The sequence below is a fragment of the Chlamydotis macqueenii genome, chromosome 7, assembly GCF_036417535.1.
Source record: "Chlamydotis macqueenii isolate bChlMac1 chromosome 7, bChlMac1.mat, whole genome shotgun sequence".
NCBI lineage: Eukaryota > Metazoa > Chordata > Aves > Otidiformes > Otididae > Chlamydotis > Chlamydotis macqueenii.
The window spans coordinates 26,278,113-26,295,614 of NC_141562.1; the positions used below are offsets into that span (position 1 = coordinate 26,278,113).

The 17,502-nt window shown below is 41.8% G+C and overlaps 2 protein-coding genes across 2 annotated transcripts; one reads left to right on the top strand and one right to left on the bottom strand.

Moving 5' to 3' along the window:
• Nucleotides 1–613: 613 nt before the first annotated feature.
• Nucleotides 614–12,919, top strand: TAF5 (TATA-box binding protein associated factor 5). Its single transcript, XM_086752481.1, has 11 exons — nucleotides 614–1,134; nucleotides 2,338–2,578; nucleotides 3,746–4,061; nucleotides 4,728–4,891; nucleotides 5,357–5,492; nucleotides 5,988–6,108; nucleotides 7,075–7,204; nucleotides 8,189–8,353; nucleotides 8,680–8,857; nucleotides 9,004–9,181; nucleotides 11,097–12,919. The coding sequence occupies exons 1-11, from the start codon at nucleotides 618–620 to the stop codon at nucleotides 11,312–11,314; spliced, it is 2,364 nt and encodes a 787-aa protein (XP_086608607.1). The 5' UTR covers nucleotides 614–617; the 3' UTR covers nucleotides 11,315–12,919.
• Nucleotides 12,920–14,164: 1,245 nt separating this feature from the next.
• On the bottom strand, nucleotides 14,165–17,408 carry ATP5MK (ATP synthase membrane subunit k). The gene is made up of 4 exons (XM_086752482.1): nucleotides 17,279–17,408; nucleotides 15,377–15,474; nucleotides 15,194–15,289; nucleotides 14,165–14,289 (listed from the first exon to the last, which is right to left on the bottom strand). The coding sequence occupies exons 2-3, from the start codon at nucleotides 15,461–15,463 to the stop codon at nucleotides 15,197–15,199; spliced, it is 180 nt and encodes a 59-aa protein (XP_086608608.1). The 5' UTR covers nucleotides 15,464–15,474; nucleotides 17,279–17,408; the 3' UTR covers nucleotides 14,165–14,289; nucleotides 15,194–15,196.
• Between the last annotated feature and the right edge of the window lie 94 nt (nucleotides 17,409–17,502).

Below are 17,502 nucleotides of genomic sequence, written 5' to 3' on the forward strand. Positions count from 1 at the left end.
ACTCGTCGCTCCTCCCGCTAATAATTAAGTGGCTCGCTAGTGAAGCGCGGGCGACGTTTAATCTATCACGAAAGCGCGTCAATCACAAGATACTACTTTCATTCAAAATGTTTTAATTCTGTAGCATCAACGAATCTTCATTGACCAAACACGAAGCAATATTAGAAATGTCTGGAAAACCAAGTGACCTAGCCATAATTAATTTAATTCGGAGCAAGGCCCGAACGGGCACACAGTCCGAAGGCCACCCTTGGTCTACTCTAAGGAGGGCACCAGTAGTGGCTCATTAACACCAAGTCAATCAATTTCTGAAGAGGATTTCTCGCATACGCACCACACAAGCACTGCTGAGCTCCGTTTTTCAGATCCAGACACTCAATCCCCAAACTGCACTTATTTAGCACCAGGACCCTCACAGCGCACCAACCGCCTCACAGCCGCTCCTCCAGACTAATGCCACCCCGCTGCCATAAAGCGCTCCTGGCAGCGTCGCAAAAGGAAGCCGCGAATACCTAGGTAGGCAGCGGTAGCAGAACTCCTCCTTTGCCCTGACTGTCGCAAGAGCGTCCTCGCTTGGCGGCTGCCTCCCGCTACCGGCGAATGGGGAGCGATGCAAGATGGCGGCACTACCTGAGGAGCCGGCGGAGGTCGTGGCGGTAAAGCCGGACCCCGAGGCGGGGACGCCGCCTCAGCCCCCTGCTGCTCCTCCACCTGCCACCGCCGCTCCTGCCGCTCCTCCGGCCGCGGCGGCGGATGGGGAGGCGGCGGGGAGCGGTGGGGAGGCGCCGCCCGCTAAGCCTGCGGCAGCGGGCCCGGCCGCCTCTCCGGCGGCGTTGGACCGGCAAACGCTCCTGGCCGTGCTGCAGTTCCTGCGGCGCAGCAACCTTCGCGAGTCTGAGGAGATCTTGCGCCGCGAAGCCCGCCTGCTCGGCGACGACCTCGGCGCTGCTGCCCTCAGCCCCGCCGGCACCGGGCTTTTGGGAGCCCCGGGAGGCGATGCGGACTCCACCGGCGGCGAGGCGCTGCTCAGCCGGGTCACCGCCGCTGCCGCCATCGCGATCGGAGGCAGCGCCGCCACTGTCGCCTCTTCCAGCCCCGGGGTGGCGGCGGTCGCCGCCGTGCCGCCGGCGAAAGGTGGGGCCCGCGCGGGGGCTGCGGGAGGCCCTCCCGTCTCGGCGGAACCCCAGGGGGACGTGGGGTGGGGGCCGCTCACCATGATGTTGGGGCACAAGGGTCGGTGTCAGGTCGTGTCTCCCTTGGGGAGAGAGTCTATCCCGGCCTTCTTGGAAGGGGAATGTGTCATTCCTCCATACAACTCGGGAAGAGACCGAGATCTCCTGGGAGTGCCCTCCCTGGAGTGAGGGACCAAGGATAAGGCATCTGTCATACTTACAGGGAGCACTGTCAAAAGTGAGAGGTGCTTCCTCTTGTCTGTGTCAAATAACAGCATAGCAGGAGACTGAAGGTTTCCTTTGTAGTTAGAGGTGATGGTCCAAGATGTGGCCACACGAATGAGAATGGAGGCCTGATGTACAGGCTGCATTTTGAAGAAAATAGGATACTTGTAGAGGAGGCTTTATACATTTTTTTTTTTTATGGAGTTGCTAGGTACTTGATATGTCCTTTGGATAATTGGAGTCTAAGTATCTTTAATCAAGGCTTTCAGGTTTTCTGTGGGGCAACTTTACAGAATAGTATAATGAAATTTCAGGACTGATATGTCTGAATTCCAGTAAATGTATAGTATAAAGTCAGCTTGTTCCTGCTATCACTTGATATGATAGTTTTTACATACAAGATGAAATAATGAAAATTTTTAATGACTACTATGGAGAACAGAGCTCTTGCAGTGTTAGCAAGTGACAAAAAGTCACATCCCTGTAATGGTTGTGTAGTGGTCTTGGTGAATTGTTCACTTAATGAACTTAATTTGCTTGTTTACTGGAAGCAAAATAATTATAGTGGTCTATCTTGTAGGCTTTGAAAGATTCTGTTCCTCATTTGACAGTTCCTAGCCTTAGCCTTTGGTGATGTTAGTGGCTTTTTCCTTTGCACTTATAATCCTAGCTGAACTAGACACTACGTTAAATACCTAATAGGGAACTGTTGGCAGGGAAAGCGCAAAAACGGCTGAGGGTGCTAGGAGAATCGGCTGCTGGACTGTAATGTGCTACTGTCCTCTCACTTGTTTAAACTCAGTGCTGAACAAGCACAAGACTTGCTGTTCTGTGTTGCTCGGAGCGCCTCACCTTACCAGTGGAGTTGTTAGCCACTGTATATTTGCTAGCTGTTTCACGCTGTCTTACAAGCTCTTGTTATATGCTAATGCTTTTGCAGTTGGAGGAGGTGTGGTTGTGGAAGATCAGCCAGATGTGAGTGCAGTGTTGTCTGCCTACAATCAGCAGGGGGACCCAACACTGTATGAGGAGTACTACAGTGGATTAAAACACTTCATTGAGTGCTCCCTGGACTGTCATCGAGCAGAATTGTCTCAGCTGTTTTATCCTCTCTTTGTGCACATGTACTTGGAATTGGTCTACAATCAACATGAGAGTGAAGCAAAGTCTTTTTTTGAAAGGTAATTTGTTTTCATTTGTGCATTTACATGATTTTCTGTCTGCTACTTTGATTAAATCTGTAAGCTATAGTAACATAGCTATATGCTACTGTAAGTTTAGCATATAAAATGTATTATTTTTGTTCTCTAATGTTGAGGAGATTTAAAATCTGAAGTAATTGTGCCATGGATTAGAGTAACTGTTCTTAAATCCTTTTCCAATCCCCTATGATAGAATGATGTGCAAACTGTATGGTTTTGAACCGTCCACGTGCAGATTTTGAACCATCTTGATGGTGAGCTGGTCGGCTCCTTGCTGCGAAGTATCAAGGAAGAGATACTGCTTCTTTAGAGAAAGATTATGGGGTCATTTTTTAGAGAATTGCACGGAGATGCCAAAGTAACGTATGCTATAAGTATTTGCTAATGTCACAGTATATATATTGAAATTCTTCAAATAAGATTAAAGGAATTAATTTATGGCTAATCTACAATTTTCTGTGCTCTTGCTATATTTCACTTCTTTATCACTTGAAAAAATTAAATTTAATTTGTTTCCTGGATTCAGACCAATTATGAAATATTTAAATCCAGAAGGATAATTTTGTCTCCTTCCAGTACGGTCAGCAAAAATGGTCTGTAAATAGTTAAAATGTTCCGTACCATAACTATTTTATAACATAGTTTGAGTAAAAATGGAAAACGCTAGGCATACATTAGCTATAATATAATGCAAGTGGCGAGTGAGAAATATATTATTCCCTGTGAAATGTGCATGTTCGTATAATGAATGAGGTTTAAATACGTCCAGGTAGTCTTGCATAATGAAAAATGGCCTGTACTTTATGATACCACAAATTAGAGTTTCATTTCTCTAAATAAACATGTTGGTATAACTACCTCAGGCGAGAACCCTTTGGGTGTATGAAATTCTGTGAGGTTCCATTTGTGTGTTCTCTTCATCTCTGTTTTTAACTGTTGGATGCTCTTACTGTATAAATTAAGTCACTGTTGTATCTTCCCCAGGGTGAAATTTATTTCAGCAGAAAAATAATCCCATATGTAGTCAGCAGCTTCCAAAAGGTCCTTGCATGTATGTTGCATATTAAAGTAATTTAAATAAGTCTGCATTTAAGAGATAATATTTTTGTAATAAATCTTTTCTCTTATCTTAAATTGTTTCAATAGATTTCATGGGGATCAGGAGTGCTATTACCAGGATGACCTGCGTGTATTGTCTAGCTTAACCAAAAAAGAGCATATGAAAGGTAACGAGACCATGCTGGATTTCCGAACAAGCAAGTTTGTGCTGCGTATTTCCCGTGACTCTTACCAACTCTTGAAGAGGCATCTTCAGGAAAAGCAGAACAATCAGATCTGGAACATTGTTCAGGAACATCTTTACATTGATATATTTGATGGAATGCCTCGCAGTAAACAACAGATAGATGCTATGGTTGGAAGCTTGGCTGGGGAAGCAAAGCGAGAGGCTAATAAAGCAAAGGTAGGAGGGAAAGATTGTTGCACTCTTATAATTTAGCAATTCTCTCTAGTTTTTTAGGGAGATACCTTAGTATAGACTGACAATTGTTACTTGAGATCTTAAAAGCATGAACAGAACAAAGGAAAAGAACTGTACAAATAGTTGTTGGCAGGAGTAGAGAAATCAAGATTTGTCACTATCTGGTAGAAGGAACTGTTGAATCCCTTTGAGAGGCAACCTCGTATTCAGCCCACTGAACTAAACTTTAACTTCTGAATTACTCTGTGGTTTTAAAATGGACACCTGACTATTTGGCTTCCTCTCTTGTACAACAGATGTAATTCTTACTGCCAGTTGTTACTGCAAAGGTTGTTTGTGTAGATCTTGACAGTATAGTACCACAGTAGTATACATATTAAACTATGTAAGCTGTAGGAATTCTGCTTTAAGGAAGTGCTAAGAGATGGCGGGAGAACGTAGTAGTCCAGATCAGTTGCTGCATAAAACAGCAAAACATGTACTACATTTTTTATGGGCTAACCCGTAACACATGCAGTAATAGTAAACATAACAGTTTTAAAGGGGTGGCTCTGTTGCTTGGACTGTTATGTTTAAAGGTTTCCATTAAAAACTATTTTTTGTTAAGAACAGCGATTACTGTTTTGTCTCGTGTATTTTGGCTTGCAGGTTTTCTTTGGCTTATTGAAAGAACCAGAGTTTGATGTGCCCTTGGATGATGAAGATGAAGAAGGAGAAAATGAGGAAGGAAAGCCAAAGAAGAAAAAACCTAAAAAAGATAGTGTAGGGTCGAAAAGTAAAAAACAAGACCCTAATGCTCCTCCCCAAAACAGGTACCAAGGTGACAATGTGTACAGAAGTCTTGTTAAATCCAGTCTTGTCATGCCAAATCTGCATTGCTGTTCACGTGACATTTTTTAGCTCTTTGGCCTTTTCAGCTATACACAGTTTCAGGTGTAACACTTCTAAGGGAGGTAGTGGAAAGCTTAGCATATAACTCCATGTCTTTGCCCTTCAAGTCAGTCTAGATTTCCCTTGATAAAATTTTACTCCATTACCCACTAATCTTTTCAGGTCATACTCAGTTATTTATCTTGTTCCATTGCCTATCTGCCATTCTTAAAGCTACTGGCTCTTTTTATCATAATTTCATCTTTTATGTAGTCTTTCATTTTTTCTAGTTCTTGTTTTGTGTTTGAATATTTGAGATACAGAGTTGCATGCAAAGGTTTTGCTTTCTTTGTTTAGATTAACAATATGGAAGGTGCTTTTAGTTCGTAAAAATGTGCTTCTTGCAGAATTCCTCTGCCTGAACTGAAAGACTCTGACAAGCTGGATAAAGTAATGAATATGAAGGAAGCTGCAAGACGTGTGCGTCTTGGCCCAGAGTGCCTGCCCTCCATCTGTTTCTACACATTCCTTAATGCTTATCAGGTTGGTAAAAGAAGAGAGTTTCGGTAATATGGAAAAGCGAATCAAAATTATAAACATCACTCTTCATAAAGAAAGAAGACTTAACAGAGTTGGCAAGGATTATTTCAGTATTTCGAATAAGCATTGCAAAGTTTTATGTTCCAAAATGTTCAAAATACTCTTTAAATTTAGACTCCTTAAACTATTTAATTTCCATGTCCCTTGGTTTTGCTTTGATTTTGCCGTAATTCCTTCTTTTGCCTTTCCTGTAGGTGCACAAAATACTGTAGATAGTTTGCACCAAAATACTGGAAAACAGTGCTGTTTTGTCACTATTGCCTGTGCTTCATTCATAGAGCTTTATTTTTAATGGTGCAAGAATTTAGGTGTGTTTATGTCTATCATAGAATAATTCCCTCTTATTTTTGTAAATGAGTTAATTTTCTTGTTAGTACTTAGAATTTTCTAATATTTTAAATGCATCATGAAAGATACTAATGAATGTTTTGTGTATAGGGTCTGACTGCAGTGGACATCACAGATGACTCTAGCATGATTGTAGGAGGCTTTGCTGACTCTACTGTCAGAGTGTGGTCTGTGACTCCGAAAAAGCTACGTAGTGTGAAAACAGCAGCAGGTAATTAAGACCGTAACACTTAATATGAACGTGCATTACTTGTGAGAGCTGTGTTTTGCGTAAATGGAGACAGATGTCTGTGGCGGGAGAGTTGTTTTCAGCAGTCAGATGCTTTCACTTTGAAGAAACAATATGTGCACAGATGTATGATCACATCTTGTATACTACTGTTAGAAACATTTTTAAAGGAATGAGAAATCTGATTGTGTACACCTGCTGTGAGGTGCTTAGGGCAGGGAGCTTGGAACTAGCCGTAACTAGTGTGGAACTAGCCATCTCGCTTCTTAATTGGGTGGTAACTGCAGGGTGTAGTAGACAATTGGGTTTAGGTGATCTAGAGGAGAGACTAGAAGTACCCTGGGGGAAATTACAGGCTGTAGCTCAACACCTACACAAATTCATGGAAACCAGGCTTCTTTAATTCTGCTGTTTATGTAACAATGTGCTGCGTTTGAAGCTAGATACCATGCAAACGTTTCTTGATATTTAACTGAGATGTGGTCACGATGTTCAAGCAAACAGAAGTCTACAGACTAGAAGTTATTTTAAGTTGTGTGTAGTCGGCAGCTGTCAAAACATGTCTGAAAAACGTGTTTGTGGCATATTAGCTTCCTGAGAAAAGGTGTGAAAATTTGGCATCTCTATCAAAAAGAGGTAATTGTGTTTGGAGACTGACCAATGTATGTATGAAAAATAACACACAATAGAATTAATTTATTTTAGTTCTTAAGAAAGAGTGATTATTTATGTAAAGCCTTATTTTCACCTTTTACAATGGTAAAAAATATCTTAAACGCCTTTGTATATTTTAAACAACAATTCCCAGGTACTCTGTCATGTTCGTATCATGCTGGCCTCTTTTAGAGAGAATATTCTTTGTTTTCCTGTTCATGGCATTTATCTTTGAACTTCTGACAGTTATTGTATACATATATATATAAACACAAGAACTTTGAAATATTGCAGACCTCAGTCTGATCGACAAAGAATCAGACGATGTTTTGGAGAGGATCATGGATGAGAAAACAGCAAGTGAGTTGAAGATCTTATATGGTCACAGTGGACCTGTCTATGGCACCAGCTTCAGTCCTGATAGGTAAATAAGTTTATAAGCTAACTAGTCTGCTTGTCTTGAGTTTTAATTGTATGCTACTGAATGCAAACATGTTTTTAATGCAGTTTTTTTTCAAGAAGGTTAAATCAATTCTTGTGTATGCAGCTTATAAGAAACTGTGCGCTTGTGTAAGTGATCATTATGCTCAGGGTGTTGGGTGCTGTCAGCTATTACTGAAATCAACTGGAGCTGAGGATGCTGCCACCTTTTTTGAGGTTCAGGGAAAAATACTGCAGCATTGATTGCACCTACAGTGTTGCAAAACATAAAAACAGACTGAGTAGCATATTGTTGCACTTCTTCAGGTGTCTCATGTTCAATTGAGACTTTATTTTCAAAACGTATGGAATAGTATTTTTAAAATAAGAGATTTAAAACCGTTATGTAATTATGAGAGTCTGGACATAAGAAAGGAGATTTAAATGTATCAAGTTTTGCTTTTGCGTGTACCTAGTTGGGAAACAACTATCACAGAAACACAGCTGAGATGTGAACTCTGTGTGGAACGTGAATATAGAGTCTATAATTATGAATTGAGAATGAGGACATGATATGAATTATCTTTCAGGGAATTCTGTAATTTTGTTTAGAGCTATTTAAAAAAAAATCTTATAGTACAGCATTTTACTACCCATTTTCTCATATAACTGGAATTCCTGAGTAAATATCAACTGTAGTTTTTGGTGTGGTTTGTTCCCCCCCCCCCTCAGTATTGCTGTGTCATCAGAATTAGTCATCAACATCCAAATGTCTCTCTTATTTGCATAAGGGTCTAGGACTGGATTCTGCTTGAATTGGTTGTTGTTTCTTACCCCACCAAAACACTGATTTATATGTGACATGCTGAACAGATGCTGTTCAGTTGACAGTTTTTCTTACCATAGATACCTCACAGTGTTTATGCAATGGTTCTACAGTCTATGTCTCAGCTTGGTATGTAATATGCTATACTTCTTCCTGTGACAGGAACTATCTGTTGTCTTGTTCTGAGGATGGCACTGTCAGATTGTGGAGTCTCCAAACATTTACATGTTTGGTGGGATATAAAGGACACAACTACCCAGTATGGGATACACAGTTCTCTCCTTATGGCTATTACTTTGTGTCAGGGGGACACGACAGAGTGGCTCGGTAAGAATCTGGATGTGTTTTTTACTTGTCTGGGTCAGTTTGTGGTAGATTAACCCTGAAAGTGATTAGCTGATATACTCTAGCCTACCCTATTACTGGAAATAAATTTCAATTCATGTCAATTAAAGTACTGAACAAATGTTTTAATATAGATTATTCTTTATTTCTCCTTTCTGAAAATTATACTTTTCCAAAACAGATCCTGCTAATTCAACAAACTGACCAGTAAGAAACCACTGCATCATTACTTCCTTTTATTCCTCATTCTACAACAGATACTGAACTTCATTAGAGTTCTTTTTATTAATAAAAGCTTTTATTTTCAGTCTCTGGGCAACAGATCACTACCAGCCTTTACGGATATTTGCTGGCCATCTTGCTGATGTGACGTGTACCCGATTTCATCCGAACTCTAACTATATTGCCACGGGCTCGGCAGACAGGACTGTACGGCTCTGGGATGTTTTGAACGGCAACTGTGTAAGAATATTCACTGGACATAAGGTAAAGGCATATCACTCACAGTGTGAAAGTTATTTTATTTCTGTGATGAGATTCCAAAGAGTAGTGTTTAGAATGAATATGGCTTGACTGACTGAATGTGAGTAGACTTAATTACTTGTTTGGTCTCCCCCAAACGTCTGGTTTAGGGACCAATTCATTCTTTGGCATTTTCTCCTAATGGACGATTCCTGGCAACTGGAGCAACGGATGGAAGAGTTCTGCTGTGGGATATTGGACACGGCTTGATGGTCGGAGAATTGAAAGGGCACACTGACACTGTCTATGCGCTCAGATTCAGCAGAGATGGGGAGATTTTAGCATCAGGTAAAATTCATTGGAAACAGAGAAATTGTTGTGTTCCCTAAGTCATTCCTAAGAGGAATGATATAACTGGTTCCTTAAATTGAGGAAGACAAAGTAGAATCACTTGCTTAGCAAAAGCAGCAACTTAAAACTGGACTGTGAAGTATGACTCCTCACTGTTCCAGGAACTGAAGGACAGGTGTTAATGCAGTTAGGCAATAGTGAAGGTTGGGATCTGTGAACAGTGTTGGGGGTGGAATCTGAAGTTAGAAATAACTCTAGGGCAAGCAAGAAGAGGCTGGACTAGAGAGGCACAGGATACTGCAATGGGAGTGGAACATGCAGCAGGACTGAAAAGGAGAGGAAGGGCTAGAAAGGAAGATGAGTTGTTATCCACACCCTTGCTATGTCTTCATGGTAGATTTTTGATACAGAAATGTGTGTGTAATATTAACGATCAGGTGTATGAGCAGCAGAACTTGTGAAGCCTGCTTATTTTTCCTGCCTGTCCACATGGATTCTCTGGTGTCTAATACAGCAGAGCTCCTGTTGTGGTTTAACCCAGCCAGCAGCTAAACCCCACACAGCCGCTTATTCGCTCCATCCACTAGTGGGATGGGGGAGAAAATTGAAACAGTGAAAGTGAGAAAAGTTGTGAGTTGAGATAAAGACAGTTTAATAGATAAATTGAAAGCCATGCATGCAAACAAAGCAAAATGTATTACTTCCCACCTGCAGGCAGGTGTTCAGCCATCTCCGGGATAACAGTGCTCCATCATGTGTAACAGTTACTTGGGAAGACAAAACGCCATAACCCTCAATGTTCCCCCCCTTCCTTCTTCTTCCCCCAGCTTTACATGCTGAGCATGGTGTCATATGGTATGGAATATCCCTTTGGTGAGTTGGGGTCAGCTGTCCCAGCTGTGTGCCCTCCCAGCTACTTGTGCAAAAATGGTGCTGGTGGGGTAGGGTGAGAGGCAGAAGAGGCCTTGACTCTTTGTAAGCACTGCTCAGCAGTAACTAAAACATCCCTGCATTATCAACACTTTTCAGCACAAATACAAAACATAGCCGTATACCAGCTACTGTGAAGAAAATTAAGTCTGTCCCAGGCAAAACCAGCACAGCTCCTTTGCTGGTTTTCCGTTCATGGAAGCACAGAGTTTTGTCTCTATGATTAGTGAACTGTTTGCTTTGAGCGTATAGGCATTCAATTAATTTGAAACTTTTCCTGTTCTATCAACTGGTTGAAGTTAGCCAACAACTTCAAGTTACTGACAGAAGAAATGTTGGACAGACACTGGGTGGTATTCTCACCAGGGTGGTTTACTCATGAAACCAGGCTAGGAATACTCTAGATTTATTTAGCAGCATGTCCCTAAATGCAATGCAGTAAGAATCCTCTGTGAGCCACTACTGCAGGAGTGAAGGCTAACCGAGTACAGGTTTGATCCAGGCTGCAGGATGATTACTTCAGTTTACCTATCAATGCTCCACTGAAAGCACAGGCCACTAGGCCTGCAAAATTTTGCTGTCTTCCCTGTATCAAACAAGGAAACTGTGATTATGTGACAGAATCATAAACATTTCCTGAAATTGGCATCTAGCCCACAGGATGGTCCTGCTTTTTCCATGCTCGGTGATATAATCCAAACCCAAGTGTTTTGAGAGAGTCGTTCTTTGTGCTTTATCCACAGGGTGTTCAGATTAGATTATGGGAAAGCTGAAATCCTGGTAACTTCTGTGTATGCATTCAGTATGTTAGAGGCTTGTTAAAGCCTATTTCCTCACAGGGTGAAGGCATAAGTCTACGGTTATGAGCAAACTTGCTTTTTGAGCTTTAATTTCTGTTAACCTGCTCCCCAGTAACTTTTTAATATACATTTTTTATTAATAAAAGACAAGACTTTAAACTGCTGTTCTTTTTTCTTTTTAGGTTCAATGGATAATACAGTTCGTCTCTGGGATGCTGTGAAAGCATTTGAAGATTTAGAAACCGATGACTTTACTACAGCCACTGGACATATAAACTTGCCTGAAAACTCACAGGACTTGTTACTGGGTACATACATGACCAAATCAACCCCGGTTATACACCTCCATTTTACACGCAGAAACTTGCTGCTGGCTGCGGGAGCCTACAGTTCACAGTGAATCAGGAAGCTCTAAGACTGACTGTGCCAAGTTATTGCAGTAGCGACCGCAGGATCTGAGATGAGGAGGGATGTCTTGTACAGGTGGATCCCACTAGCCTGTTGCAGGAAAAACAGAACTATGTAAACTAATGCAAGCAGCGCCTTCTCAGTTCTGCTATTTCATATTTATCTGCAGTTTGAAAATGCTGGAGATTGACAAGACATCATGGCTGTAAAAGGAGGAATTGTTCATGGTGCTTTTCATAAATATATATGTATATATAATGTCTATGAAAATGGCTGTCTCCTCTCAGAGATGGTATTGAGCTCTGCTGAAACTTGTGGAAAGTTAACAGCTTTGGTATGTGTTCTCAAATTATTTTTTTAAAGCACTTAATTTATGGTTAGCAAATGTGTCATCAGTCTCAAACACAAGCAAAAACTGTTCAGTTTCAGAAAAGAAGAATGTAGTTTAATTCACTATAGCCTGGACTGGGCAACAGGTATGGTGAGAGTATCACAGCAACAAACAGGGCATTGAAAGAGCAGCTCCTCCAGGCAGAGGCTGGTGGGGAACTGCCACAGAGTTACGTGTGTGGGTTTTATGCATCCAGGTACTGCGTCCTGAAAAGATTTCAAACTCCTGTGCTCTTTTGAGGTATCAGAAATGCAGCTCTTGTTATTATGTTTTCACAGGTAGCCAATGCTGTAAGTGTTGTAAGCAACAAGAAAAAAAACCTAAGTCTTCCCTGCATAAGGCTTAATATATCAAAATGTAAAACTAGCCAAGAAACGGAGACATTATTGCAGAGTAAAAGGATTAATCAGTCCCAAGCGTATTATCACTTTGCTTTTAAAAAGCCAGCTTGTCTGCTGAAGTGACAATTTCCACCCACCAAAACACCGTACCCTGTTAAGTCCTTCAGGACAACCAATAAAGCTCAGTGCTTTATTTCTAAGGAAGAGTAAAACATGCAAAACACTGGAAAGTGTAACTTCTTTCTGGGTCTTTGAACAGAAAACACCACTGCCGAAGGACAGGCCTAGTTTGGTGTGGTTTTGGGTTTGGTTTTTTTTTTGTTTTGTTTTGTTTGTGGGTGTGGGTTTTTTTGGTTGTTTTTTTTTTTTTAATCTTACAAGCTATATACAAGGAAATCTGTTTTGTGTTCCTCATTACTTTCCAGTAAGGGCTTGGACACTTGAACAATCTGCTGGCTCTCTAGTGAAAATAAAAACAAGACTTGACATTTCTAAGGTAAAGTAAATGGAGAACTACCTCCTCTCATAGCTTCTCTGACTCTTGGAGTAAAGGTATATTACAGGCATTAAACATCAAAATAAAGGGTGGAAAATTCATTGGGAAGCTCACCTGGAAATTTTCTTTAAAGAAAAAAGGTTTAAACTAAATTATTATGGATTTTTTTTTTTGTGTAATAGTACCTCAAAAAAGTTTCCTAGCTCTCAATATGACCAGTTGGAGTTAAATACAATTATGGTGAATCAAACAAGTTACCCAAAACAAAGCATGTACAGTTTTGACAGTTGAAAGAAAACACTGCCACATTCTGCCTTTGTATTTTGTACAGTTTTATACTTTTGATATTATAATAAAACTAAAACTACATCGTTTGTGTCTGTATGTTACAAGAAGGTATTTTCTTCCCTTGATGGCTGCAATAGAAGCAAGAGCAGTGCTTGTGACTGTGAACACTCTTACTGAGAGAAACAAGGGAATTCAGAAGCAGTTCAGTTGATGACTAGCCATCTGATGTAAATCTCATTCTAAGGGCAGGTGATGGGTTGTAGCTCACTAGCTCTATTAGACTGTTACAACCACCATTCTTCATCTGGAAAGAGGCCATTTATGCAAACAAACTCATAGGAGAGGAAGACTTCTAAATTTATTCAGAAGGCCCCATACGTACAAATGGCTTTAAGAATACATGAACTAGAGTGAGAGAGCACAAAGAGCCTGGAATTTATCCCTCTGTTTTTTCCAGCAACCACACCTACCTCCTGCTGCCCTCAGTTTGGGCAGTATACTTGCAAGCTTTAGCATCAGAAGTCCTAGGTTCAATGCCTGCTGCTGGCACCCTCCCAAAAAGCATAGAGCTGTACAATTACATTCACAAATCAGCACTAATGTAACATCTAAGGAAGGTACTGAGTTTTAATTAAGATATAGAAAGATGCTGTGGAGGACATGATGGATAAGTTTTATTGTTGGGCAGGGAGTGGGCTGCATTTATCTTACTATGGTAGGAACATCTCATTTATTAAGCTGTGATGTCCAGGAAAAATACTACTGAACTACTTAAGTCACTGTTTATGAACATGCAGTGTTGTAAGAGCTTAACATCAGCAAAGTAAGCCATTTTCTTTCTGGCAGTTACCTCTGCAAGAGGCCAGTAACAGAAAAAGCTCAACTACCCTCACCTGATCAGTCTGCTTTGGGAGGTTTTTCATTAAAACCAAATAGGTTCCATGCAAGATACAGACAAACAAGGCAGAAATTGTAACCTGCATTGTACTAATAACAGTGAAGAAATCACAGTTTCCATGTAAGCTACTACCTTGGAATGCAAAAAAAAAAAAAAAAAAGGGAGCAACCAGGTAACTGCAAACCAGCTTACGGTTATCCACTATGACATGGAAGCATGGAGGTGCTTTAATCAGCTGTAAGCTCCGTGCTGGTATTATCATCATGCTGCTGAAGTCTTTCCTAGGTTACTACCAGGTGCTCAGAACACTTTAGGATGTGTTGTAACAGCAGAAGAGTTTAGTTAAGACAGTAATGACAGGAATTAGCTATGCCATCTCCACTACAAATAACCATTTTTGACACAGGGAAAAAAGCCAAGTGCCACACTTATGCTTTCTTGCAGCATTTCATGTTTCCAGTAAAACAAGTAATTATTTGTATTTTATTAGCCACAACAGGTCATCAGCTTGTATTACATTGACACAGATGGGCGGTTCAGACATGCCAGCAACCTGCCAAGAGAAGAGAGATCAAACATAGCAAGCCTTGCACAGTGGTACTAGTAACTGAGCACCCCTCTTCCCCAAGCCCAAACAATTTTAGTTAAAAGTAGGCAAATTTCAGCATAGCCAGGAAGAAAAGACTGATGTCCCTTTAACATACAACAATGATGCTCAGGGTTATTGTTTTCTACCCCTTTTTGCAGACTATGAGGACAGCCCATAGGTTTTTAAAAAATGTCATTTTAATGGAAATTTTGTATTTGAAAGTGACCCTAGAATTTCATAACACTTGGTTTTTGCTATACAAGAACAAGTCCAATCATTTCTATATGGATCTTGCATAATTAGGTGTGCAATATACACAGCTCCATTGTATGGAGCTCCTTTACTGAGTTCAGAGAAGGATTTTAACAGACTGCATTAATCCCTGCTTGGAATTCTCTAATACAACTAGGAAATAAATCCTCAAGTACTACTTTATTATTTCAATATCCTACAAAGCAACAGTTATTCCTATTTTACAGCAAAAGGGCAGACCAGAAGCACCTAATAGTTGTAGGCAAAGCCTGATATACCTAGCTGCAATAACCTTCCGTTCCTCCTTCCCTTCTTACTCTTACTCCCTGCATGCTGTCCCTAATCTCATTTACCATGTCAGAAGAACAAAAAGAATCCTGGTATCCCATACTTTCTGCATCCCCCTTTAACAACCTACTTCATTCAGAACGCCCCCAAATAAATGGGGGTGTTATAGTTTAGTTAAGGATTAAAATAATAAATACGAAGTTCGCATGCCTGTGTTTCTCTCTCTCTCTCTAGTTACATTGTATTATTAGCTACTTGTCCTTTATCACTCTTTCTTCCTGGGCTGGCACTGAAGCATTTTGGTTCTGGAAAAACAACAGCCACTTACCATTTACTTATCTGCCACAGCAGGAGTTTTCTTTTTAGGTCTGAGTTTGAAATACAAGATGAGCATTGCAAGACTTGTGTATGTTGCTATCACATACTGGAAAACATGAAAGTTTAGTTACAATCTAAAGTCCAGAAACCACCATTACACTGGACAACAAAAGTTAACATACGTAATACTTACATTCCTCCTGCCTGTGATGGTATAGGAATTGAAGTACTTCTGAAATCCGGTGAACTGATGTTGAGAACCCGAGTCATGGCCAGCCATGGTTGGTTATCCTAAGAAGCAATACAGGACAGTTAATGAATTTGAAGTCAGTTGGAGAGGATCAATAGAAAAATCAAATTAATATCTATGCTGAACTTAATTCCATTGTCAGCTAACAAATGTCCTTTCAGGACATTACAGAGACAGTGGATATACGTAAGGAGCAGGCAATTCAGAGCACTGTATCTTAAGGTACAAAACAGATGACAAAAGAGCAGATAAGGAAATGAGAGGTTCTGAAGGGAAGAACATTTATGATTTTCAGACTTCATTCAACCGAGTTTAAAAGTGAAAAAATAAAAAGTCAGTATGATGATGATAAAATGGAAAATTCCTGAAAGCGCTTGTGAAGCGGAGACCTGCCAGTCCTGCCTATGCTATCATTCCACACAGGCAAACTTCTACCAACTGTTCAGGAATCCGCGATGCCTAATTAAAATAAGTCTTCACTAGTTCAGCTAAGAAACAGCTTCTATTACATACACAAAAACTTGTTGACAAGATTCAGGCTAGACCACAACTCTCTTTTGTGATTAAAAATGCTGCCTTACAACTTTTACGCCATATTAGAGTGCAAGAACTGCCCTGCTCCCAGTTGCACATTTCTATTGCACCTTACTCGCTCACCCTAGCATTCACAGATCTGGATAAAAATATGCTTTTTTTTTTTTTCTAATTAGTTTTCAGCTAGATCAGCAAGTTACTTGAGCCAGCTATGAAGCCTCAGAAGTGCTTTCACAGGAACCACAAAAACACTAAGTACATAAGGGCACACCTCTGTATTTTGTTTGTGTCAGGACCAAAGTTTTGGGTCTACTGTAGGAAGCTTCTTAGCACAAAAGCCTGGCACGGCTACAGTAGCACACCTGTAGGTTCACTGACTGAATGAGGTTGGCAGTCAGGAGACTGCATAGTCCAACCTAACCTGCTCAAAGCAGAGGCAGCTACAGCAGGTCACTCAGGAACACATCCAGATAGGTTTTCACCATCTCTAGAAATGGAAACTCCACAACTGCTCTGGGGAACCTGTTTCAGTGTTTGATCACCCTTACAATAAGACAGGTTCTCTTTCTAATGTTTAATATTTTTCTTATGTTTAAGGAAGCTTTATATTTAGGACGAACATTTATTGTAACTCACCTCAAAAGAAACACACATGCCATACAATTACCTACCAAACTAGGCAGGTGCTATAGCCACCAGCACCCCAGAAGTGGGATACCAGAAACTGCTACAGCAGCTGCCCTGTTCATTAACACACCTCCTATGCCAACTCAACCCAGGAACATATCTCTGACATACAATCAGGTAAGCATGCCTGTAAGCAGATTGACTATGTAACAGCTAAAAATCCCAATGAAATAAACCCCCTAAACATTTACTGTACATGGCTTAGAAAGCCAAGGTCATCTTTTCTTACGCCTGGCAGATGCAAAAGCCTGGAGAAGAGTCACCACGTCCTTCTCAGGACGGCTCAGGGCTCAGACATCACAATACAGGTTTTCTTTTTCGGAAGAGCCCGGTACCCCTCCAGGCAGACCCCGGCCTGCCCCGCCGGCTGCCGCGTTCGCCCGAGCCCCGCACAGAAGCCCGGCCCATCTCCCTGGCACGGAGCCCGCCGCTCCCTCGCCTCAGCTCGCGTCGGGCCGGGAGAAGGGACGACGCGGCTGAAGGTCGCGGGCGCCCCGGGGGACAGCCGCGGCCCGGCGCCGCAGAGAGCCGCGCTCCCGCCCAGCGGCGCAGCTCTACAGGAGGCGGTGCGGGCCAGGGTCTGCGGCCGGTGCGGGCACCCTCCCCCGCTGCCTCCCGGGGTACCTCAGCCGCCAGCAGTGTCCCTCCGCCGCGCTCTGCCCTTCGCCAGTGCCCTCCCACAAAATGGCGGCCGCCGAGCGCCGCGCGCAGCCACCGCCGGCCGCGCGGATTGGCTGCGCCCCCTAGGGAGCGAGTTCTCTCCGCCCTCTTCTTTCTGGTTGGCTGAGAAGTACTCTCGCCGCTTCCGCTTGCCCTTTGCCCCTGCTTCCGGTTGCGTGCCCGTGCTC